Raw genomic sequence first — 24,077 nt, forward strand, 5'->3', positions numbered from 1 at the left:
AAACTAAGCAAAAGGACAACAGCCAATTTGCACAAAACACCTTAGATGCACTAAACGGGAATAAATGGAGGGGACGTAGAGCATCTTTAAGAAACGTGAAGAAGAACGTCAATTTTCAAAGGAATAAAAAGCACTAATAAGACCTAGCTGCTCTCTGGGAGGAAAAGTTGACACTCTACCTTCCGCCAGGGACGCGAAGGCATTGATGAGCCGGGCCATGTACTGTCGCACCACCTCGCTCTTGGAGTGCAGCAGCTGAAGCACACTCCTCTGTGGGGGAAACACAGCAAAAGAGGAAAATGATGAGGTTAAGGAAAAGTGACAGGTAAACACACGTCCCTTCTCTGGGTCTGCTCTTCCCTTCCTCCGTGTCAATTTATTACAGGTGAAATAAAGGGACTGAAGCCAACGCTTCATCTGGAAATCTCCATTTCCAACTGATTTTTTATGAGAGTTGACAAAAAATAAGTTATTCAGCCTTCTAAATTAAAAGAACGAATTATACGGGTGCCTGGGTGGCTCAATCGGTTAACTGTCCACTTCAGCTCAGATCACGATCTCGCAGTTTGTGGGTTCGAGCCCCGTGTTGGGCTCTGTGCTGACGGCTCAGGGCCTGGAGCCTGCTTCGGATTGTGTCTCCTTCTCTCTCTGCCCCTCTCCCCACCCTTCTCAAAAATAAATAAACATTAAAAAAAAAAAAAAAAAAAGAACCAGTTACACAGAGCACTTAGACAGTGACTGGCACAAGGGAGGCAATACTGTTGGCTATTGCTGTTGCTAATGTTTTTCCAGGTTAATGATAGCTCCAACGCACACATCTAATTTTGTTCCCTGCAAACCACAGTAAAACTACAGTGAACGGATTTTTTTTTTAATTTTTTTTTTTTAACGTTTATTTTTGAGACAGAGAGAGACAGAGCATGAACGGGGGAGGGGCAGAGAGAGAGGGAGACACAGAATCGGAAGCAGGCTCCAGGCTCTGAGCCATCAGCCCAGAGCCCGACGCGGGGCTCGAACTCACGGACCGCGAGATCGTGACCTGAGCTGAAGTCAGACGCTTAACCGACTGAGCCACCCAGGCGCCCCAGGATTTTTTTTTTTTTTTTTAAATACACGAATTCTGAAGGACAGAGAGACAGCACAAGAAATGTAACACAATTTCGGAATCAGGAATGCAGGGCAGTAACAGACTTAGCAGACCCAAGAATGTCAAGTCTCAAAGGCAGCAATGGACAATGAGGAATTACCCAATTTACAGCACTTAACCCTCAAAAGGGAAAAAAATAAAGAAGAATGAATGAAAGCTGTTAGAGCAGGAGCTAGATCCCACTTTGTTGCTCCCACACTACTGTCCTACCGCATACTTCCCCCCATTGGTCTCTTGCAAGGGTAGCACAAAGGGTCTCGGGGCGGGGGGGCACCTGGCCCAGGTAAGCAGGACTTCTACACCAGAAGGGGGTAAGGGGCAGTGCCTAAATGCAGAAAGAATGCTGAACAGGGAGTACCCTGTCCTCTTCTCCTACCTGAGTCCCGGAACACTGCACCCAGATCCTCACCCTCTAGGTAGGAGAACAGAAGACTCTTCCTAGAAGAAAATGACCAGCCCAAGAGAAAAGAACCAGAGATCCTAAAATCAGAGGTTCCTAATAGAGAGCCCACCTGGCTCACCCTCCAGTGGAGCACTGCGTCTACAGGTCCTACCCTCGCATTCACAACTTCCAATCGGCTTTCACTCCCCCCACTCAAAACATTATGAGTTAAACAAGGTCTATCAGAAACTCAAGATAAGTTTCCAATATGGGCGATAGATAAGGTCAAAACAAATGGGGGAACAACCTGAAGGAAATGAGACGGTGAAGGGAGAAGAAAACTAGAAATAAGCGCAAATGTGTCACTAATGCCCTCAGAGATACAAGAAGTTGTATTATGTCCATGAAGAAACAGAATGTCATAAAAAGGGAGAATGAAAAACTCAACTAAAAGGTTAGAAAATAAAGATGAGGAGATCTCCCGGAAAGCAAAAAGAAAAATATGGAAAACATGAGACACAAGAGAAAATTAGAGAAGCAGTTCAAGAGGTGCCACATTCAGAAAAAGAACAGAGAAAACAGAGAGAGGAAAACCTAAGGCATCTTTCATTAGAGGATACATTATTTTTTTATATATACAACCAAGAAAGAAAAGCAGCCAATTAAACTACAACAGGCCATCAAGTATTAGACACATTCCAATTTCCCAGATGCTAACATGGGGGGAAAATGCATCTCAGATTCAATGAAATAAGATAGTTTCAGAAAGATCCAACTGAATTTACTCTTTGCATTTGAGTTTATAAAGTCACAACAATGTATTTTTCAACTGCTTCATGTCTGATAAGTTGGTTGCAATGCCATTATAAATATAAGCAGAAGTAAAAAGGGGCACGTGGGTGGCTCAATCAGTTAAGCGTCCAGTGTCGGACTTGAGCGCAGGTCATGATCTCGCGGTTTGTGAGTTCGAGCCCCGCTCTGGGCTCTGCAGTGGCAGCTCGGAGCCTGGAGCCTGCTTTGGATTCTGTGTCTCTCTCTCTCTCTGCCCCTCCCCCACTGGCATGCACGCTCCCTCTCTCAAAAGGGAGTAAATAAACATTAAAAAAATTTTTTTTAAAGAAACAAAAATAAAAGAAGTCACGAATCTGAGAGATGATTTTTAAACTTAACATAACTCTTTCATGGGAGCAGTAAGAAAACTACATTCAAAGAATAAACTGGCAACTCAGAATTCTCAAACGCTACCGCCTGTGTGCACAACAGGCACAACTAACATGATTAGTTTCTGCAGGGTGCCGTCTCATCGGCGAGCCTAAGGGGTATCGATATTCCACTCAGCGCACACGCTGTGAGCTTAACAATAGGAAGATAAAGTATTTACGTCATTTTGGATAAACATTCAGTGGGACAATGAAATGCGGCGTCTTTATATATGCCATGTTCAAGAGCTCGTTCCTCCTCCTGTCCAGCGAAGCCTGGTGCTGGCAACAGGTAAGGGGGTGAGGAGTGGGGAGGGGAACCGCCATGCCTTGGCTACTCTGTGCTGGGCACTGGGTCAAGTACTTCCCACACGTGACCAAACGCAATCATCCTCCCAACCTCACAAGGCAGGTGAGGCTCCTTCTCAGAGGTGGTTAAGAGTAATGTACTTAAGCTAATCTGGCTCAGAGGCAGCAGGGCAGAAGTTTGAAACCAGTTAATCTCATTCTGAATCCCATACTTTCCCCACCGCATCGTCAGACCTATCTGGTCCGAAGCTATATACAAACATAGTGTTAACACATTTCAAGTCGGGCCCAGATGAAAACAACTGGGTTGGCTTACCCGCCTTGCCGGCCGTAAATCATGCTGGGCTTGCGGGACTCACGGTTACTCGGCAGGGTCAGGAAAAGAGTTGGGATTTGGGGAAAAGGAAAAACGACAGGCAAGAGCTCCAGAGTTGAATCAGGCAGTTCAACCTGTTTAGGACTCTACCAGAGGTGAAAAGTGGGCCAATGTGTGGGGTGAATAGCAGATCTCACCAGCTAACAGGAGCTCAAGGCTGACATACAGTCACTAGACTGAAAATCTCATAAAAAGTAAAGCCTCCTCCTTTTGCTAAGATCATCCCCTCGAAATAAAGGCCCTGGCTGGGCTCTGGCCCTCCTCTTGCAGACCTGGCCGTGGCCGTGACAGTCCAGGAGGTCGTTGCCAATGTAGGCTTCCAGAACGGTCTCCCTCTGCTCTCCAGGATGGGATGTGGTCAAGCGCTAGAATAAAGAAAAAGAAAAGTAACGATCTAAGTCTTAATATGGAGAAAATGTTCCCATAGCGGGCATCTTTTAAATGGCAGTACCGGTAACCACACATTTAACCAAAGTAAATAATATCCGGGTGGGGAGGGTTAGTTACCCAGCCAACCAGTCAACTAACGAGTTACAATGTCGTATTTCCTCATGGGTGACGTAGGCATCAACCTGCACACGTGGAATCTCCAGAGAAGTGAAGTGGTAAAATGCCCGGACTGCAAGTGTACAGATAAGGAGAGCTCACCAATATCTAGAGAGGGTTTTGCCAGGAAGGGCCTCAAGAGCTGGCCCATAAAGGATGAGCAGACCATTAGCCACCACACGGGAATGTGAGCATGGCGGATGGGGGAGGAAGTGTGGTAAAGGTCAGGGAGGCGTGAAAATGCAGGGTGCAGGTGAGTGGAGCTCAGTGATGGGGGTGGACAAAGGGCAGGTGGAAGAGGGCTTGGAGCAAATGTGTTGCCAACAAATTAGACTTTCTACTATACAGACTGCTGCAGCAATATTGTGTGCGTGTGCGTGTGCGTAGGGTGTAGATGCGTAGAATTTTGTATATCTTGAGAGCCATAAGTCTCGGGTTAAGGAGGAATTTACTTCATGTCCATAGGGCTAGAAAAAAAATGTTGTGGGGCACCTGGGTGGCTCAGTCAGTTAAGCCTCTGACTTCGACTCGGGTCATGATTTTGCGGTTTGTGAGTTCGAGCCCCTGCGTCGGGCTCTGGGCTGACAGCTCAGAGCCTGGAGCCTGCTTCGGATTCTGTGTCTCCCTCTCTCTCTGCCCCTCCCCCGCTCACACTGCGTCTCTCTCTCTCTCTCTCTCTCAAAAATAAATAAACATTAAAAAGAAAGAAAGAAAGAAGGAAAGAAAATGTCGTGTGTGCAATGCGTGTGCGTGTGCACATATGGGTGTGTACAGGTATGAATTACAACACGAGAACATCACATAACTAAAGTGAGCAAATGTCCTTGCTTTTCCAGGAAAATCCTCCTAACAATCCCTGAGACTGCAGGCCTTACTTCTGGCCAAGGAGGCACTGGGTGTGTAAAGGACCACATGGTGAGAAGACAAGAGCGGCAGATCCCCCCAGAACCAAAAGGTGGAGGCCTCCGGAGGCAGGTGTCGCTGACAGGCTGGACCCACTGTGGCCAAGCAGGAGTCCCTGAGGGGAGAGGGCACTCTGTTAAAGGAGGGTGTGCCAAGAGTGTCACATGTGGGGCTGCTGGGCTGGAGTGGGACACAGACAAAATCATAAGACACAGGTTTACTTTTCCTGACTATTCTGTGACAATGTCATTCATTTAGCCAAGGACTACCCTGTCTCGCCAAGAGCCCAGCAGCACGAACTGTGAGGACGTGCCGGGCAGACAATCTAGCAGCCAAGGAAAGGGCTTGCTGACTTGAGCAGAGAGAGGCGACATCTGGGGCAGGGATGGCCCCCCGAGATTACTCCCGCTGCCCACCTCGTCCGCTGAGGCAGGCATCACCACCGATCGCAGGACTCTTCCCGCTGAGGCTAGAGTCATCCTCAGAGCATGCTCGAGACCACATTCCAGGAAGCACCACCAACCATCAGAAGAGCAAGTGAGGCAGCCTTTTTCCACCCAGAGACGGGGAAATTGCTCAGAGGCATTTTGATGGCAACATAACCTGAGATTCAGGGATCCATGAGGAGTCTGACACGATTACAGGATAAGTTAGAACGGATCATTTAAAGAGCCAACCAGCACTGGTCTAGACCTGTAGTTCTCAAAGTGTCATCTTGGGAACCCTATGGGTCCTCAAAGCCCTTTCAGGGAGCCTACAAGGTCATGATTGTTTTCATAATACTAACATACGGTTTATCTTTTTCATAGTAAATGTCTCAGAGGCTGTATGAAGGGTGACACTGTGACAAATCGAATGGGGGAGCAGATGTAAGAATCTAGCTGTCCTCCATCAGACCAGACGTTAAAGAAATTTGCAAAAATGTATAAGGATGCTGCTTTTCCTATTAATTTTTTTGCTCGGAAAATAGTTTTTTATAAAAAAAAAGTGTCATTTATGTTATGTTCTGGGTTCATTGTTCATCTTAAATGGATTAATATTTAACATTTTCTCAGTTTCATTTCTAATATTACAAATGTTTGTAGATAAATTTCACATAAACTGAAGGCTTTCAGGTCCTCAGTAATTTCTGAGAGTGTAAAGAGGTCTGAGACCAAAAAGCCCGAACCACTGGCTTAACTGGGACCAGTGTGAAGACTGGGCTTTGCTTCCCTTAAAGACTGGTTCATCAGCGTCCACCCTTGCTGTCTGCTCCAATGGCCACTCGGCAACGCCTGAACGCAGAAGTCTTGGTGAAGCTGTCACGTCAGAATGACTCTGGGCACTCACACGCCGACCGCGCTGGCCAGGAGTGTGGCTCCAGACCAGGCGACAGGGGCAGTCTTGAAACTGCATATTTTGGGGGCTCTCTCTCTCTCTCAAAATAAATAAATAAACATTAGAAAGAAAGAAAGGAAGGAAGGAAGGAAGATAAAGAAAGAAAGAAAGGAAGAAAGAAAGGAAAGAAGGAAGAAAAAGAAAGAAAGAAAGAAAGAAAGAAAGAAAGAAAGAAAGAAAAGAAAGAAAGAAAGAGAGAGAGAAAGAAACTGCCTATGTGAAATGTCCGAGGGAAGGCAATGACAACTGTGATGTCAACACGGGGGTTTTACAAAGAGGCAAGGCGATCCTGAGAGGTTGTTGGTGCCAGCAGGCAGCGTGAAGACAGATTTTTAGTAGATGGGTTACAAGATACACCTGAGCTAGCCAGCCAAGAAAACCAGCATGGCCTTTTTCTCCCTTAAGGTACGTACCCAGCGCAGAGCCTGCAACAAGAAGGCTTTCAAGCGGTCACTCCCCCAAATCAAATCCTTCTTCAGTTTCTCATAATCCAAGGAGGGCAGCAATGGGACATCCTTCAGCTTCCTACTGGGCAACACAAGTTCAAAGAGAAAGAAAAGGGCAAAAGGGCATGTTCATTATACCTCCTGAGTATCGGGACCCCCGTCTCGAGCTGCACAGGCTAGCGGCGGCCCGGCTGTTTTCTGTGCTCCCGGAACTAGGTCCAGGCTTCCACAGAGAGGGCTGGTTCTAGGCTCCCCACCACCCCCGGCGTCAACTAGCCCTGCTCTGTCTCTCCTGTGGTACGTACTGGGGTTTTGTTTAACATCTTCCCCAAAACGAGGAGTCCCTGCCTAACCAGGTTTAGAAACCACTGCATTCCCGTTAGGGCCGGGCTCCATCCGACAGGGATGAAATCTCCTCGGAGGCCCCAGCACTTGCTGCAGCGCTCAACATCCTCCTTAGAACCTGGAGCAAAGCCCAAAAACTATTAGCGTCAGCAGGGCCGAGCGTTCTTCCTAAAAACCCGAGGTCACTGTGCCTCTTGAACCCGAGGAACCTAACCAGGGGAAGGACAGACCGGGTTCAGAAACACCCGTGAAGAGTCATGGTTGACCCCTGAGCAGGCGCAGGGGTGTGCCAGGAGGTAGCGCGGGTTCCCGCCTGTGAGACGGGCAGCAAGCAGGACAGTTGGCAGACCCTGGCCGAGAGGACTCCAGGCAAGCCCCGGGGGGAAGCCAGGTTTCCCAGGGTCTTGCCAGTCTGCCTGGCTGAACGGGAGGGGACTGGACAGAAGGGAGAACGAGTGACAAGGGAGCGAGGCCTATGGTCTGGTTTACGGGACTGGAGCAACATTCACCTCCTCGCTTTCATGTCACACTCGTCATAGAGGCCACCACTGGGGGCCTGGGGATTCAACTCCCTGGGGATTTGTAATTAGTTCATCGTAAAACAAGTAAAAACCAAAAGCGAAACAAAAATATGGTTCTCCCGATCCTGTGCACGGAACATTAATACTATTATCAACACTAACTGCACAACACTGACGGGGGGCTCAGGAGGACTTGGGTGAAAAGACGCAAAAATGAAGAGTTCTTTTTGCTTTTCACTGAAGTGTAACGGGGACACGTTATATTACTTGCAGGCAAACAGCATGATGACTCGCGCACAGTGCGAAATGGTCACCGCACTGAGTCTCTCTGCCCTCTGTCACCATACCAAGTTCCCACACCTTTTCTTGTGATGAGAACTTTGAAGTTACTTTCTTAGCAACTTGTAAATTGGCAATACAATATTATTGACTATAGTTCCTGTGCCGTCCATTACATCCCAGGACTTTTTATTTTGTAAGTGGAAGTTTGTACCTCTCGGTCTCCTTCACCTATTTCACTCGTTTCCTTAGTTTGGAAGGGTGGGATAGAAACTGAGGGAATACCTCTGGGAGGCAGTGTTCAGGATCCTGTCAGTTTTCTTCATGCTCTACCGACTGAGCCAGTCGGGCACCCCTACCTGCTAGTTTAAAAAAAAAAAAACTTTTTTTTTTAACGTTTATTTATTATTGAGAGACAGAGCATGAGCAGGGGAGGGGCAGAGAGAGGAGGAGACACAGAATCCAAAGCAGGCTCCAAGCTGTCAGCACAGACCCTGATGCGGGGTTCGAACTCACAAACCGCGAGATGATGACCTGAGCCGAAGTCGGACACTTAACCGACTGAGCCACCCAGGTGGCCCCGTGCTAGTTTTTTTCAATGTAAAATTTTAAAAGCCAAAATGAAATCCTCTTCAAGGGCCCAGGGAAAAAGGCCAGAAAACAGGGCCACAAATGAGATCTCAGTAAATACCCCTGGGAGGAGTGTGTCCTATTTGGTACATCAAACAGTTGAGCCACGCACATGTTCACACTATTTTGACACTTATTTTCCTGAGGCAGATACTACTGTGCTTGAAAATGAACACAGACTACTTTAAAAATTTCGATGACAAATGACTGGCCAGTATTCTTCAAAAGTGTCAAGGCCACGAAAGACAGAGACTAAGGAATGATTTCCAGTAAAGGAATCAGACACGACAACCACATCAACATATGGTCCTGGACTGAATGCTGGACCAGACAGAGGACGTAACGGAACAACGGGTAAAACGTGAGTGAAGCCTGTAGATTAGATGGTATGGTACCAGCGTTAATTTTCTGATTTTGATAACTGCCCTGGGCTTGTGTCAAATATTAACATGGGGAATCCGGGTGAAGGGTATAGGAGAATTCTTTGTACAATATCTGTAGCTCTTGAAATTATTTCAAAATGAAAAAAAGATTTTTTAATTTGAAGTTTAAACCAGGACTTGTTCTAGACAAAAAAGCCCCATCTGTCAAGCCAAGTCTGAAATTGTCCTATAGCTGGGGTACTTCCTATGGCTGGAAATAGCACTTCCCTGTCACATGCAGGCCACAGTTACTCGCCCATCACGTCAATATTACCGGCTGAATTTGTTGCCAACCAAGTTGCTGAGAAACCCCACATTTCTGCAGTCCAGCCACTCTCCCACTGTCCAAGAAAACTGTGTCCTACCTTCTCCTTTGTCCTCTTAAGCCCCTCCACCAACTACCCCCCTTTACTCTCTGCAGGTGACCTTGCTTCTCATACCGTTGGGAATAACATTAACAAACACCCAAGGAGTTTATTAAATCCCCAGCATTGTACTAAGTGCTTTATACATATTAACTCATTTTTATCCTCACAATAATCCTATAATAAAGTTACTTTTGGAGCGCCTGGGTGGCTTGGTCGGTTAAGCGTCTGACTTTGGCTCAGGTCATGATCTCACAGTCCGTGAGTTCGAGCCCCGCGTCGGGCTCTGTGCTGACAGCTCAGAGCCTGGAGCCTGTTTCAGATTCTGTGTCTCCCTCTCTCTCTGCCCTTCCCCTGTTCATGCTCTGTCTCTCTCTGTCTCAAAAATAAATAAACGTTAAAAAAAATTTTTTTTAAAAAAAGAAAGTTATTATTAGTGTCATTTTACAAGTGAGGAGACTGAGGCACGGGGAAGTTACATAAGTGGTCCAAGGTCACAGAGCCAGTAGCAGAGGTGGGATTTTAGCCCCGGCAGTCTGTGCTCTTAAGCATGACATTATACAGCCACCACCTGAAGGGAACAAAGTGCAGGGTCAGTGTCAGACTCAGGCAGGACTGAGGGAGGAGGCAGGCTGTGTCTCTCTCAGGTGTCTGAGTCATCTGACTGTATCCCCCGAACTCCCATAACGAGGGGGGCTCAGGGGGCCAACAGAAGCCACTCTACTCCTCGCGCCTTTGCTAAAGGTTCTCAACTTCCTTGTTACTGCAACATACATGCCCGGTGAAGCTCCCTTGCATCCGACCCCCACACGGGTGACAACCTAACTGATGTGGGTAGGAATGCTCAGGCCTAGACAAAGCTATCCTGTGGCTCTGGTCACAGTGTGAGCCAGCAGAGATCGTGAAATTCAGACACTGCACCACTCTGCTGACTGCCCTATGACAGAAGATTCTATACAGTATCATGGGAACAATTCAATGAATTTTTCCATTTGATGCTACCTCTCCAAAATAAGTAGAATTAATACTAAAAAATCCCTCTAGTTTAATAATCTTGCTTATAATTACTGGCACTTCCTTTAATATCCAGCTAGACTGGAGGTCTAGCTAATCAAAGGCACTCCTCTAAGCTAGGCTGTTAAGATGAATGTTTACTAAAGTGACTTTGAATTCTAGTTTTACCCAGGGCTGTTCTCCATAATAACAGCTCCTAAGGGCAATGACTTACCCTGGTGCCAAGGAGGCTCTTAACATGGTTGAAGCCTGGGGGTGGGGTGTGGAAACAAAAGAAGAGAGGCTGTGTTAAACAGGGAGAGCAATGCATTAATCCTAAATCGCTTTACTCACATAAAATCAACAGATTTGCAAAGTTTTTGATCCCTCAGGATTCTCCGGCCATAATCATACATGATTTAAAAATTAGCCCAAACCGAAGTTAAGCAACACACTACTGATGTATTTCCCAAGCCGCCTACAACCCTTGGTTCATTGTGGCTCTGCTCCAAGGAATACTCCATAAAAACATGAGTGGGTCCCCCCGGACCAAATTCAAGAGGCACTTAAAGCTGCCTAGTCAGATATCATAGAGAACAAAAGCAATGAAAGTCATTTTATTATCCTGATTTTTTCTTTACTAAGGTTTTCTCTTTGAGTATAAAAATAACATGCACTTTGTACCAAGTCAAACACTATAGAGGTGTTTATAGAAAAACCCCCTCCCACTCCATTCCCCTTTCATCTTACTTATAGGCCAGATCACTGCCTACTTTATGGACATTCAACATTGTTCCATTCATTGCTTGTTTTGTTTTGTTTTTGCCACTACAAACAATGCTGTATTAAACATGTACTGAAACAGACTTGAGAAACAAAAAACCAAATGCTGTGTGTGGCATTTACTTGGACCAACTCAAACCAACTGTAAAAAAACATTTTGAGCAAATAAGGGAAATATGAATATGGACTCACTGGTACTGTGTGATACTGAAGAATTAGTGCCAATTGTATTTGGCATCATAATTATGTTTGGTTTTTGTTTTGTGAAGCCCTTAGCCGTTGGATATATACATTGAATTATTTGCAGGTAAAGTGACATAACGTTTGGACTAGGTTTTTTTTGTTTTGTTTTTTTAGTGTTTATTTTTGAGAGAGAGAGAGAGAGAGAGAGAGAGAGAGTGTGAGTGAGTCAGAGCGTGAGCCGGGGAGTGGCCGAAAGACAGAGACACAAAATCCGAAGCAGGCTCAAAGCACAGAGCCCAATGAGGGGCTTGAACCTATGAACCGTGAGATCATGACCTGAACCAAAGTCGGACGCTCAACCAACTGAGCCACCCAGGCACCCCTGGACTAGGTTTTAAGGAACTCCAGGAAAAAAAGTTAAGTAGAGGAGAAGACAAGAAATCTCAGCCCTCCATAGAGCCATTCTCGAAGGGGCAGGTGGTGGCACTCAATCCTCTGTGTCACAACAGCTCTCAAATGGTCATTATCCACACTTAGCACACTGAACTGTGACAATTTTACAACTATTTCTGTGCCTTTCTCCTTCAGTAGACATGGAGTTCTGTAACCCTCAATATATGTACCCAGCACCTGCTACAGTGCCTGGACGTACAGAGGCACGTGATCAAATTTGTTGAATGAATGAATGAACGAAGACTGATATCCCCAAATGGGCTCTCCAGAAACCTTGACTAATTTAATAAATTTAATAAACTGGCCCTGGCTGAGGACTCCAGTCTCTACTGCTTCTACTGTATAGTATTTACAGGCCACACAGATTCCCATCTTGGAGACAGCAAACCTCATTTTTAAATGGCTCATGACCATGTTTTATATTTTTTAACCCTTGACTTTTTTTGGTAATTAACGGAAATGCCTATTTCTGTTATTGGCTTAAATAGCAAGTAGCTCAGAAAATAAGTTTGAAATGTCATCTAAATTACTCATCTAACACATTAAGAAGACTAAGAAGCCAAAATAGTGAGTCAAATAAGGGCATAACCATGTTAAAATATCAGGCTAATGTATACACAAAATAAAGATATTTTTAAATTAATGTTGTCGACTAATCATATATCCACAAATAAAATTCATGAACACCACCCCTTTCTTCAGTTAAGAAAATGTTTTCTATCATTTATTTTAAAAAGATTTTAAGTAATCTCTACACCCCACATGGGACTCAAACAAACAACCCTGAGATCAAGCGTCACATGCTTTTCTGACTGAGCCAGCTAGACACCCCCTTTCTATCTTTTAAAACAGCGCTTCTCTTTCGCTAAACTCTGTAGCATTCTATTTGGCCTGTGAAGAAATTAATTGAAAAACACTAATAACTAAAAAGGCAGTGTGTCAAACATTACTGAGATTTTATTATCCAATCAAGTAAAAACAAAAAACAAAAAAACCCCGAAAAGATGAGCTGGGGGAAGAAAGGCCCTGCATGCTCTTAATGAGAGAGGACTTTGTGCTATTTCATTCATGCAGCGAGTCCTTACTGATTCCCTCCCACCTGCTGGGCTTGGTGAGGCACAGAGATACCCCAGTGAAAAAAGCAAAGCCCCCTTCTCAGAGAGCTTACAATCCAACGGGGAGAGTCAATGATCAATAATTCTCAGTGCCTTATTGGCAAGTGGTGGCAGTAACGGCCCCATTGGATGTGGACCCCCAGGAGAGCACACAGAAAGAGCACCGCTCCCCCTTCCTTTCTGCCTATCCATGCAGGCCCCCCCCCCCCCCCACACACACAGGGCTGGCAGAGCTGGGAAGTACTGAGCTCCGTTTTAAGTTAGGAGGTTGGTATTGACCTTAACAGTGATGCCTGAGAATAAACTTGCCCAGCGAATGGAGAACTCACAATAGGATATATCTATCTCTATATAGATATATATATCTACCTATATAGATCTATCTATATATAGCTGCTGCTTCCTACCCGCTGTACGGAGGCATTAATAGTAACACTCAAGCACCAAAGGGGCTGTGCTCCAATCTTCTGACCAAACTTTACTTTGGACTAGATTTCTAAAAGTCATTGCCACCAACCGTGGGTGCCGCTCTGTGTGTAGCCAGTGTGGACGGCAAAGAATAACTCAGGAGGAGAAAGACGGGAGAAGCTCCAGGGTCATCAGTCGCAGTCGGAATAATAATAATTTCCCTCACGAGCTAACAATGGATTGTGGACATCGATGGACAAGCGCCAGAATGGATCCCCTTGCCGAGGAGTTGCCAAAGAGGCCCTGATGCGGCCCCACTGGGCACTGTGTGATTTCCAGACCTTCTGTTGGGAGCTTCCGGAAAGGCCTCTGTGGGCGGGGGGCACCAGAGGGAAGCCATGTGCTCCATGGCAGACAGGTGAATGGACAGGGGGTGGTCTCCCATCTGAGGAAGCACAGTATGAACCCTTCAAAGTGCAGGTGTAAGCCCGCAGAACGAATATCCTGACCCGTCAATTCTTCACTGGGCACCTACATTGTGCCAGGCTCAGGGCAAGGCTCTCGGGACCCCCTGAATATGCGAGAAAGGAATTTCTGCCCACGCAGAGATAACACGGCAGCATCATGCCTCCATCGCTGCTCCGCTGCAGGTGAAGCACCTGCGCCCGGGCCTCTCAGCTGTGACTGCTCTCGAAGCCAGGGGTCACGGGGTGGGGGCGAGGACGTACAACAGCAGGATGAGGAGCTCTGCCAGGACATGTGACGTCAGACAGTGTTTCGAGAACGCAGTATGAGGTGTAACGTGACGAAGCGTCCCTTGGTCAAAAGCGTCTGCAGACGTGCCGGCCGGACTCTTCAAGGGTCTTCAGCGTCTCAGAACACAGCACGTCTCAAACTTAATACATCAGCGGTTGGCTCTGGGGACGGGGAAAGGCTGTGGGATTAGTGCTTCTAGACACTTGCTCTGGAAAAGGCTGTTCCACAGGCAGGCGCGTGCAGCCCCGGAGGGTGGGAGAGAAGGGGCCGTGGCTTGAAGCCCACAGCAGCCGCAGAGCCCTGACTTCGTGGAAGGCACCGTTTGGGGCTGGAAACCTAAGGCCAGGCCCACTTGCCCCCAGCCTCCCTCCCGGGCCCTGGGACAACAGACGGACAGCTGGACAGCTGAACGGTGAAGGCGGGCCCCTCTGGCGAGCGGCCTCAGGGAGAGGTGACCTGGAAGAGGTCAAACAACCACAGTGGGAGGCATGAGGAAACGCCTTAGCCACGGGACAGAAGAGGCCACAGGAGGCGGGAGGCCGCCACAACCAGCTGTGGAACAGGAAGGGGTGCTTGCACAACACGGGACTGCAGGGGGAAACGCAGGAGGGGAGGCTGAGCTGGAACACAGTGCCCATTTGGGAATGGCGCTAGGTATGTAAGTGGAGTGGGAAAGCCCCAGTTCCTGAAAGTGCCAGTCACGTCCTCCAAAACTTGGGCAGGAGCCTCTCCGGGCCACTGAGGGCCTCATACTTGGCCCTGCCTCAGCACCCTGTGGCCTGTGGGCATCTGAGATGGGGGGTGGGGGGGGGGGGGGGGGGGGGGGGGCTAGGCAAGGTGCACGGCAACATGCCCCCGTGGGGAGGTGCCGGGGACAGTGCTGGGGCCTCTTGGGCTTTCTGTGAGCAGAGCTGAGCATGGAGAGGGATGGGCCTTAGGCCACAGAAGGCTGTGCACCCCACGCTGAGCACTTGGGACCTGGGTCAATGACAGGTATTAAGCAAGACAGTAACATGATCGATGACTGGATGTACCTAAATCCTTCCTGAAACTTGAGGGCATAAATAAATAAAACACAACCAGAAAGGTCACCCCTGCACTTGTGTGGAGTATCAGCCAGGCGAGAGCTCAGAGACTGAGACCGGTTAGGAAATGTTGCTTTAGCCAGGACAGAAAGAGGAAGAGCCTCAACAAACCCAAATCAACAAAGAGGTGGGGCAGGAGGGAGGAAGCCACTCAGATCCCAAGGACAGCCTGAACATGGGGCAAAAGAGAGGGAAGAGGTTTCGATGATTCCCAGGTGTTCTCTGGAGTGTCATTCACCGAGACAGGAAGCACAGGAGGGGAGACCACCTGTTTGGAGGAAAGGACGAGCCTGCTTTTGGACACGGAAACGATGTGCTGGTCACACATTCACAGAGAAAAGGCTCGTGAGTCCGGGTCTGGAAGTCAGAAGAAAAATCTGAGCTAACGGTACATTCTCTGCCAATCACGGTCCCAGCAAGTGGCTGAGATCAAAGGTGGTCCATCCTCACATCCAGGGTCAGTTCAGGTACACGATGGGCACTGGGCACGAGGCGTGGCAGGGAGAGGTGAGCGAGGACGGCAACTCCTCCTCAAGACAGTGAGCACTGGACCCGGAAAGCCTGCCTCGAGACGCAGTGGCGACGCCGACAAAGGGCAGGCATCTCGCCAAGACTTCAGAAAGCTATGGAATGGAGAACGTAAGGGCTGAAGGTGCCGAACTTCAAGCCAGAGCCATGGTCCACACGACAGGAAGCTGTAGGAAGTACCCTCCTCAGCAGAAGCATGCCACGGCAACGTTTCCTGAGCAACTGCACGAGGCCACCCCGAGAAAGGGTCACCGCCACGTCCCGGCGCCTTGCAGGGTTTTAGTGCGAAGAAAGATGGCTGATTTTGAAGTAAATGCTTTCTAAGATTCATGTGTGTGGGGTCTTGAATAGATAGAATGCAATCACACCTGGTGGTATTTCAACTTATTCTCCCAATGCGGTTTCCTTGGGAGTTTTGAAAAAAGGGTTCATTCCCAAGTGGGCCGTTTTTCCAAATAAGGACGCATTCAAAGGGAAACCTCCCCAGCCAACGAACCCCAAAACGCACAGGTACCACTAGGAGGGGCTTGGGATTCGCTCACGGGGCTACGCCCCGGACTCTGTATCATGGTCAGCTCATCCCCAGCCCCACTCTTGCCCTGGGCCGGACGCTGCCTCTCCCGCATCAGCCCCGGTGCTCCTTTCCTGGGGCGTCTCTGCATTCGTGCCTGCCCAGCACACACGGAGGAGTAAGGACAGAGACAAACCACGGCGCTTTCCCAGGCTGTTCTGTGCCATACAAAGGTGTGTGCTGCCTCACTACTGGAAGCAGCAAAAAACGGAAAAGCCCCTTTGAGGTTTAGTAGAGGAACGGTCAAATGTATCGTTAAAACTCTAAAAGATAAGGAAAAGATGAGTAAACCCAGAAGGACGCAGAAAATTCTTTAAAATGTACCAAGTTCAAAGAGACAGTTGCAGAGTGAACTGTATAATAAATACCTTAATTCTACAGAACTTTTAAAGGTCTGGAAGGAAGAAGAGGAAGCAGTCAACAGGGTTACCTATGGAGGGACAGGAGATGGGGTGAGTGTGAGGCAGACGTGGGGTTTATGTTTACTTTACTATTAGATTGTTATGTATTTTCCAGTGAACACATTTGTGTATCGGTTGTGCAGTCTTAGAAAACAGGGGCACCTGGGTGGCTAAGTCGGTTAAGCATCCGACTCTTGATTTCAGCTCAGGTCATGATCTCGTGGTTTGAGCTCGAGCCCCGCGTTGGCTCTGTGCTAACAGTGCAGAGCCTGCTTGAGGTTCGCCCTCTCTCTCTCTCTCTCTCTCTCTCTCTCTCTCTCTCTCTCTCTGCCCCTCCCCTGCTCTCTTTCTCTCTCTCAAAAAATAAATACACTAAAAAAGAAAAAAAGAAAACAAAAAATCCCTACCACTTGTGCCCTGAGGGAGAAGCTTCTCTTCTCGCGATTATCAGATGGCTGAGAACATAGAATCAGATTTATCTTGTATCCCGGCGGATACTCAGCCCCATAGTTTGGAGCGTGAGTTGGTGAGGACTGAAGAATGACGCACCTGGGGTTGGGGTGGCGCCAGGCAATCAAGCTAGAAGAGGTCACCTGGGAGAGTTCTCGTTCCAAAAAGTCAATCCCGTCATTATGAGTCCTGGGAACATCTGGATTTGACCGCCAGCTCCGCTAATGTGAGTGGAGGTTCAGACACAGTTCTCTGGGCATGAACTAGGGCCACTCTCGGCATCTCCTCTGCAGGGTCCTGCGCCAGCATAATCCCCCTGCTGCAGGGCTGACTTCCTGGATTGGTGGGTTTAGGAGTGGACTGGGCATGCACCGCCCAGCTCCCTGCTTCCCCAGAGGGAATAAGCCTCCCCCACCCCCACCCCCACCCCCCGCCCCGGGAGCAGAGGTCAGTCCTGCAGGTCCCCGCCGCCTGTGGTGCTGGTGGAGGAGAGGGGCTTGGCCAGAGCTGGACGTGACTGGGTAGTCACATTTCTTGAATTCCAGGATTTAAACGCAGGACGCTCATCTGTCTACAAATAAAATCCACATTCTCCCGTATAAGCTTCATCAGAGTTGACGGCAATATTGTCAGCTCCTCTTTCCTTTGTTCTTTTGTCCCACTTTTCAAGTGGTTCAGAACTCAGGGGTCAGAAGAGTGTTATTTACTGAGTCCTGAACTTTCAACAGCGAGAGAGGTTGCAGAAGGCCAGATTCTTAACAGCCAGATTTAAAAACCAGTATCAAATGTACTAAACTTTATGGATACCAGCAGTGTTCTGATGGGCCCGGCCCAGCTCCTTTACAGAGGACAGTGAATTCAAACACTCAAGGTCGACCGACACTGAGGAGGAGCTGATCGAGGATCACGCTAAAAAGGAAGCTGATTCATGCCTACCTCTTTATCTTGAAACTGATGTCATTCTGTTCGGACCTAGCATATCCTGGCAAGTAAGAAAGCGACGCTTCTCTTCTCAATCCTACTGTTCGACCACGAGGCACCCCCTCTAAACTGCACCCTCATTTCCTCTCCATCCCTTATAAATCTGATATTATATATGGACTGCAGACATCTTAGTCCACCACTGTTATACTTTTACAACAATGTTCTCTTTTTGTAATGACTCATATCCACTCTTTATCGTCTAGAGAAATCTATGGGAATAATAAAAGACTGTTTGTAGCTTTTATTGTCTGTTCCTAAGTCAGTGACTCAGAGGACAAAAATGGTTAGGAAGTAAGACAAGCAGAGCTCATGATCTCTCCTCTGGTTTCTAAGGCCTGGAACCTCTACCTTAATACAACTATAAGCAGGAAGGACGGTAGCAGTAGTCTGTTGACAAAGAATTAATGTCTCATGGGACAAAGTATCAGATATGTTGTGCCTCCCTCCCTCTTTTAAACTGCTCCTTATTAACATGATATCCATTTTAAATAAGCCGGATGCATCACTCTGACAACAGAAAATGGAAATATAAGGATACCTGTATGTGTAGATAGGATGGGATTTTATAACACAGACCTGAAAAACACAAAGTATTTGCTGAACTAATAAGTGTAAGGCAGGGAGGAAAGGAATGGCTCTATTAGACACAGATCCTGCTGTGCTAATTACTGCCAGAAAGCCATCATTTTTGGTAAGCTCTGCTCTTAGCTGACTTACAGCTAAGCATACAGGGTACACACAGGGTCAACTCAGCCAGTCCTCAGGGATGTGGCTTGAAGCTCCTCATCCTGGAGGGCCCTAAGGGAAGTAAAATTTTTTAAATGGTTATTTTTGAGAGAGAGAGAGAGAGAGACTGTGTATGTGTGTGTGAATGGGGGAGGGGTAGAGAGAGAGGGGGGACAGAGGATCTGAAGTGGGCTCTGTGCCGAGAGCAGACAGCTCTACGCGGGGCTCGAACTCATGAACCGTGAGATCATGACCTGAGCTAAAGTTGGACCTTTAACCAGCGGAGCCACCCAGGCGCCCGGGGCAGTTAATTTTCTGAAACTCCGATGTCTCTGCGTGCTTTACTGACATTTAAAAATGGTGGATTCCCCACGCACAAATGGCTGGTTCCCGAAGTTCTCTGCAGGCTACAATCCCCGGGGCCGCATCCTAAAGCACAGACTGTGCAGCTTCCATAACCACGTGCCCATGTGTGGTGCAGCCACCACAACCAACGGCTCTACGAGACTTCTGTGAGCAGCCGGGCGATGGGGTCAAGGACACTTGCTCTCCACCATGTTACTGTGTCCTTTCTGTGAAGATCCACAACAAAGCTGACAGTCTAAAGGGCACATAGAGCGCATCAGTGGCACTGGAATGGTCTGTTTGGGGAACGTGACTCGCGGGGACTCACTTCGCTGCTGGGCTTCCTAGGTTGCATGTGCAGGCCGTATGTTGTCTTAGATGCAGTGAAATACACAAATATATGCAATAAACATTACACAAGCATCTCTCTTTCCTGCTAAGTATATCATGTAACTGCTCACGTGCCCCTGTTGCACGGGCCGCTAGGAAGCTCAGAGCTGGGTGTGTGCCTGCTTCTGCGGCCATACAGCAGCTTCTGTTTTGTACTAGCCATAGCCACGGCTTACTTGTGTTGTCCTACCCTCATTTTCTCTTTTTTTTTTTTTTTTTATATATATATTTTTTTAACGTTTTTATTTATTTTTGAGACAGAGAGAGACAGAGCATGAATGGGGGAGGGTCAGAGAGAGAGGGAGACACAGAATCTGAAACAGGCTCCGGGCTCTGAGCGGTCAGCACAGAGCCTGACGCGGGGCTCGAACTCACGGGCCGTGAGATCATGACCTGAGCCGAAGTCGGACGCTCAACCGACCAAGCCACCCAGGCGCCCCCCTCATTTTCTCTTAACCACAATTTCTGCCCCCCTCCCCGCCACCCCGACCCCAGCATTACTGAGATGTAGTTGACATATAATACTGTGTACTTTTAAGGTGTACAAAGTGATGAATTGATACATGTATATATTGTGAAATGATCTCCACAACAAGGTTAGTTAACACATCCATCATTTCACATACTTTTTTGTGTGTGGTGAGAACGTTTAAGATCTACTTTCTTAGTAACTTTCCAGTATATAACACTGTTAACTATAGCCACAATGCTATCCATTACATCCCCAGAACTTACTCATCTCATAACCAAAAGTTACACCCTTTGACCAACATCTCCCACCTCCCCCACCCCCTGGCAACCACTACTTTACTTTCTGTTTCTGTGAGTTCTAACCACAATTTATTTCTTTCCAATTTCTCATATTTGTGTTTTCTCAATACGCTGCTTCAAACCGACTTGAGAATGGGGTAGCTTAGAAATTTTTTCTTAATACTAAAAAATGTCTCTGTTTATGAAGACCCTAATATTAATGTGCAGACCCTTCTTCCCCTTAATTAAAAGCTGTGGCTCTTGGCACAAAAACAGACACACAGACCAATGGAATAGAATATAAACCCCAGAACTAGACCCACAAACGTATGGCCAACTCATCTTTGACAAAGCAGGAAAGAACATCCAATGGAAAAAAGACAGTCTCTTTAACAAATGGTGCTGGGAGAACTGGACAGCAACATGCAGAAGGTTGAAACTAGACCACTTTCTCACACCATTCACAAAAATAAACTCAAAATGGATAAAGGACCTGAATGTGAGACAGGAAACCATCAAAACCCTAGAGGAGAAAGCAGGAAAAGACCTCTCTGACCTCAGCCAGAGCAATCTCTTACTCGACACATCCCCAAAGGCAAGGGAATTAAAAGCAAAAATGAATTACTGGGACCTTATGAAGATAAAAAGCTTCTGCACAGCAAAGGAAACAACCAACAAAACTAAAAGGCAACCAACGGAATGGGAAAAGATATTTGCAAATGACATATCGGACAAAGGGCTAGTATCCAAAATCTATAAAGAGCTCACCAAACTCCACACCCGAAAAACAAAAAACCCAGTGAAGAAATGGGCAGAAAACATGAATAGACACTTCTCTAAAGAAGACGTCCGGATGGCCAACAGGCACATGAAAAGATGTTCAACATCGCTCCTTATCAGGGAAATACAAATCAAAACCACACTCAGATATCACCTCACGCCAGTCAGAGTGGCCAAAATGAACAAATTAGGAGACTATAGATGCTGGAGAGGATGTGGAGAAACGGGAACCCTCTTGCACTGTTGGTGGGAATGCAAACTGGTGCAGCCACTCTGGAAAGCAGTGTGGAGGTTCCTCAGAAAATTAAAAATAGACCTACCCTATGACCCAGCAATAGCACTGCTAGGAATTTACCCAAGGGATACAGGAGTACTGATGCATAGGGGCACTTGTACCCCAATGTTTATAGCAGCACTCTCAACAATAGCCGAGTTATGGAAAGAGCCTAAATGTCCATCAACTGATGAATGGATAAAGAAATTGTGGTTTATATACACAATGGAATACTACGTGGCAACGAGAAAGAATGAAATATGGCCTTTTGTAGCAACATGGATGGAACTGGAGAGTGTGATGCTAAGTGAAATAAGCCATACAGAGAAAGACAGATATCATATGGTTTCACTCTTATGTGGATCCTGAGAAACTTAACAGAAACCCATGGGGGAGGGGAAGGAAAAAAAAAAAAAAGAGGTTAGAGTGGGAGAGAGCCAAAGCGTAAGAGACTCTTAAAAACTGAGAACAAACTGAGGGTTGATGGGGGGTGGGAGGGCGGGGAGGGTGGGTGATGGGTATTGAGGAGGTCACCTTTTGGGATGAGCACTGGGTGTTGTATGGAAACCAATTTGACAATAAATTTCATATATTGGAAAAAAAAAAAAAAAAAAACGGTGGGGCTTTTAACCATTGGGGGCAGGGGGGCGGGGGGGGGGGGTGTGCGGCTCGGGATCTCCTGGTGCTTTCTTCCCAATTGTACAGATCTGGCTCTACCATTCAGCCTGGGGCCCAGGCAATAGGTTGGGGTGAGCCCCAGGAACACGGGTTCGAGACCTTTGAAAACATCCTGAGGAGACATGGGCATACTCATGGTTAAGAACCCCAACTCAACACCATCTGCCTCCAGATGAGCTATATCTTAAGAAGGACACGATATCACCTATGTAATATTTTGCCTTGGGATGCAAACCCTGAATCGAATCGTGAGAAAATATGAAACACAAAAAGAGAAATGTCCTGTTTTTTTAAACAGGGGAACTGACAAAATTGGAAAATGCACAGATTAGGTAAGAGTATCATAAAATATTAAACTTACTGAAGTTGATCCTTGTACATGAGAATACTTCTAGTAAGAAATTAACTCTACACTGAAGTATTTAGGAGTAAAAGGCCATGGTATATGTAATTTATTCTCAAATGGCTCAGAAAGCAGACTGTGTGTGTGTGTGTGTGTGTGTGTGTGTGTGTGTGTGTGAGTGTGCCTGTGTGTGTCCGTGTGTGTGTAGAGAAAGTAAACAAATGGGTAAAATGCCAACAGTCACCGAATCTGGGTAAAGGGTATACAAGCGTCCTTTGTGCTATTTTTGCGATTTTCTCTAAGTTTGTAGTTATTCCAAGGAAAAAGTTAAATGAGAAAAAGAAGAGAGTGCCTGCTTCGACTGTATAGCTTCCAACATGGCAGTAATTTCTTAAAAAAGGAAAGAAGTTTCCTTCCTTTCCTATTGATTTGATAACTGTTACCAGCCCTTGGCACCAAAGGGCTCCAAATGGAAGAGCAGACCGTGCCTCTCTCCCACCACGCCTAGGAGGCCAGCTCCCAGCTGCTCCCTCTTCAAACACAGCCTTCTTTTCCTTCTGGGAGTTTACGGATCCCTGAAGCCAGCTGAAATGCAGATTCCTGAATGTTATTTTCCCTCGCCCTTTCATTTTTTTTGTTGTTTTTGTTAGGCTAAAGTCTATTAGATCATGATCTGAGCTGAAGTTGGATGCCCAACGACTGAGCCACCCAGGCGCGCCTAGGCTAGTTTTAAATTCGGGGCGCAGACCCGGGGCACAGAGCCTTACCGTCCCAGGCCGCGTGAAGTCCACGCTGTGGGCCAGGCTCTGTCGCATCTGGTTACTGAAGAGGCGGACGCATACGCTCTGCAGGTACTCCGGCGTGATCTGCAAAGAGGACAGGAGGGCGGCTGGTGAGAGGCACGAACCCCCCCCCCCCCCCAGGGACAGCAGGGGACCCAGCAATGATCAGAGCTGTCCCTTGCTGGGCTTTCTGGAAGGTACAGAGATGGAATTTTGCATTAACCCAGGGGTTCTTGGGCACTAAAGCCCTGCGCCTGACAGAAAAAAACTGCTAACGTGCTACAGGTATGATCACGGCCTGTCATATTTTAAATTACCTAATTCCAGTAGATGTATTCCCACTGTCACGCAAAAGGAACGGACTTTAAACCGTTTGTGCGGGCGTGTACGAATTCAAGCAATCAAGTCAATCAGGGGGCCAACAGTGTGGTAGAAAGAATGCTAGCCTTCAAATCTAAAGATCTGGGCTCAAGTCCCGGACTTGGGAAAACCAGCAGCTCCGCCCCTTGCCTTGTGACCTGTCGAGTGAAATGAACTATGTCTGCCTCTGTAGGTCATGGTGACAGGGTGAACGAGAATGACACGTATGCCTGGCACATGCCAGGTGGCTGGGTACGTGCTTACTGAATGAATGACGGAGGCATTTGTATCGAGTGCCTGTGGGCGGGAGTCTGCTGCCGTCCCGTCAATGCCACTCTATTCTGGCCTTTCTGGCTGCTTCTCTCACCGGCTCACTAGCTACTGTGACTCAGGACTGGCTTACAGCCTCTCAGGTAGTAATCTCAGGATTTGTTCTTTTTCATTTTACATCTTTTCTTTTTATAAAAAGAATGCACCTTCCAAATGCGCAAGTGTCCCAACCTCTCCCCAGTCCCATCCTTCCCTACAAACCAATCTCTGGAGGTAACTATTAACCGTTTTGCTCTCTTCCAGGTTTTTTTCTATGCCTGACAGTGGGAGGGAAACCTCCCTTTCCTCAGCCTCCTGATGCCGAGTGGTGACCCCCCCCCCCCGGTCACGTGACTGGCCGCCACCCCACCCTTACTCAGCTG

At 47.4% G+C, this 24,077-nt stretch overlaps 1 protein-coding gene across 6 annotated transcripts in view; it reads right to left on the minus strand.

Moving 5' to 3' along the window:
- ARMC9 (armadillo repeat containing 9) overlaps positions 1 to 24,077 on the minus strand; it is a 149,258-nt gene that overhangs the window by 87,699 nt on the left and 37,482 nt on the right. For 5 of the 6 annotated variants that reach the window (XM_049614706.1, XM_049614707.1, XM_049614703.1 and 2 more), the window contains 5 exons: positions 23,011 to 23,109; positions 10,476 to 10,510; positions 6,653 to 6,767; positions 3,686 to 3,778; positions 180 to 270 (listed from right to left, as the gene is read on the minus strand). In XM_049614706.1, coding sequence (XP_049470663.1) covers positions 180 to 270; positions 3,686 to 3,778; positions 6,653 to 6,767; positions 10,476 to 10,510; positions 23,011 to 23,109 — 433 coding nt within the window. The remainder of the gene's footprint in view (positions 1 to 179; positions 271 to 3,685; positions 3,779 to 6,652; positions 6,768 to 10,475; positions 10,511 to 23,010; positions 23,110 to 24,077) is intronic. The other variant, XM_049614705.1, reaches the window with a different exon arrangement.

The sequence above is a fragment of the Panthera uncia genome (assembly GCF_023721935.1).
Source record: "Panthera uncia isolate 11264 chromosome C1 unlocalized genomic scaffold, Puncia_PCG_1.0 HiC_scaffold_3, whole genome shotgun sequence".
Lineage (NCBI taxonomy): Eukaryota > Metazoa > Chordata > Mammalia > Carnivora > Felidae > Panthera > Panthera uncia.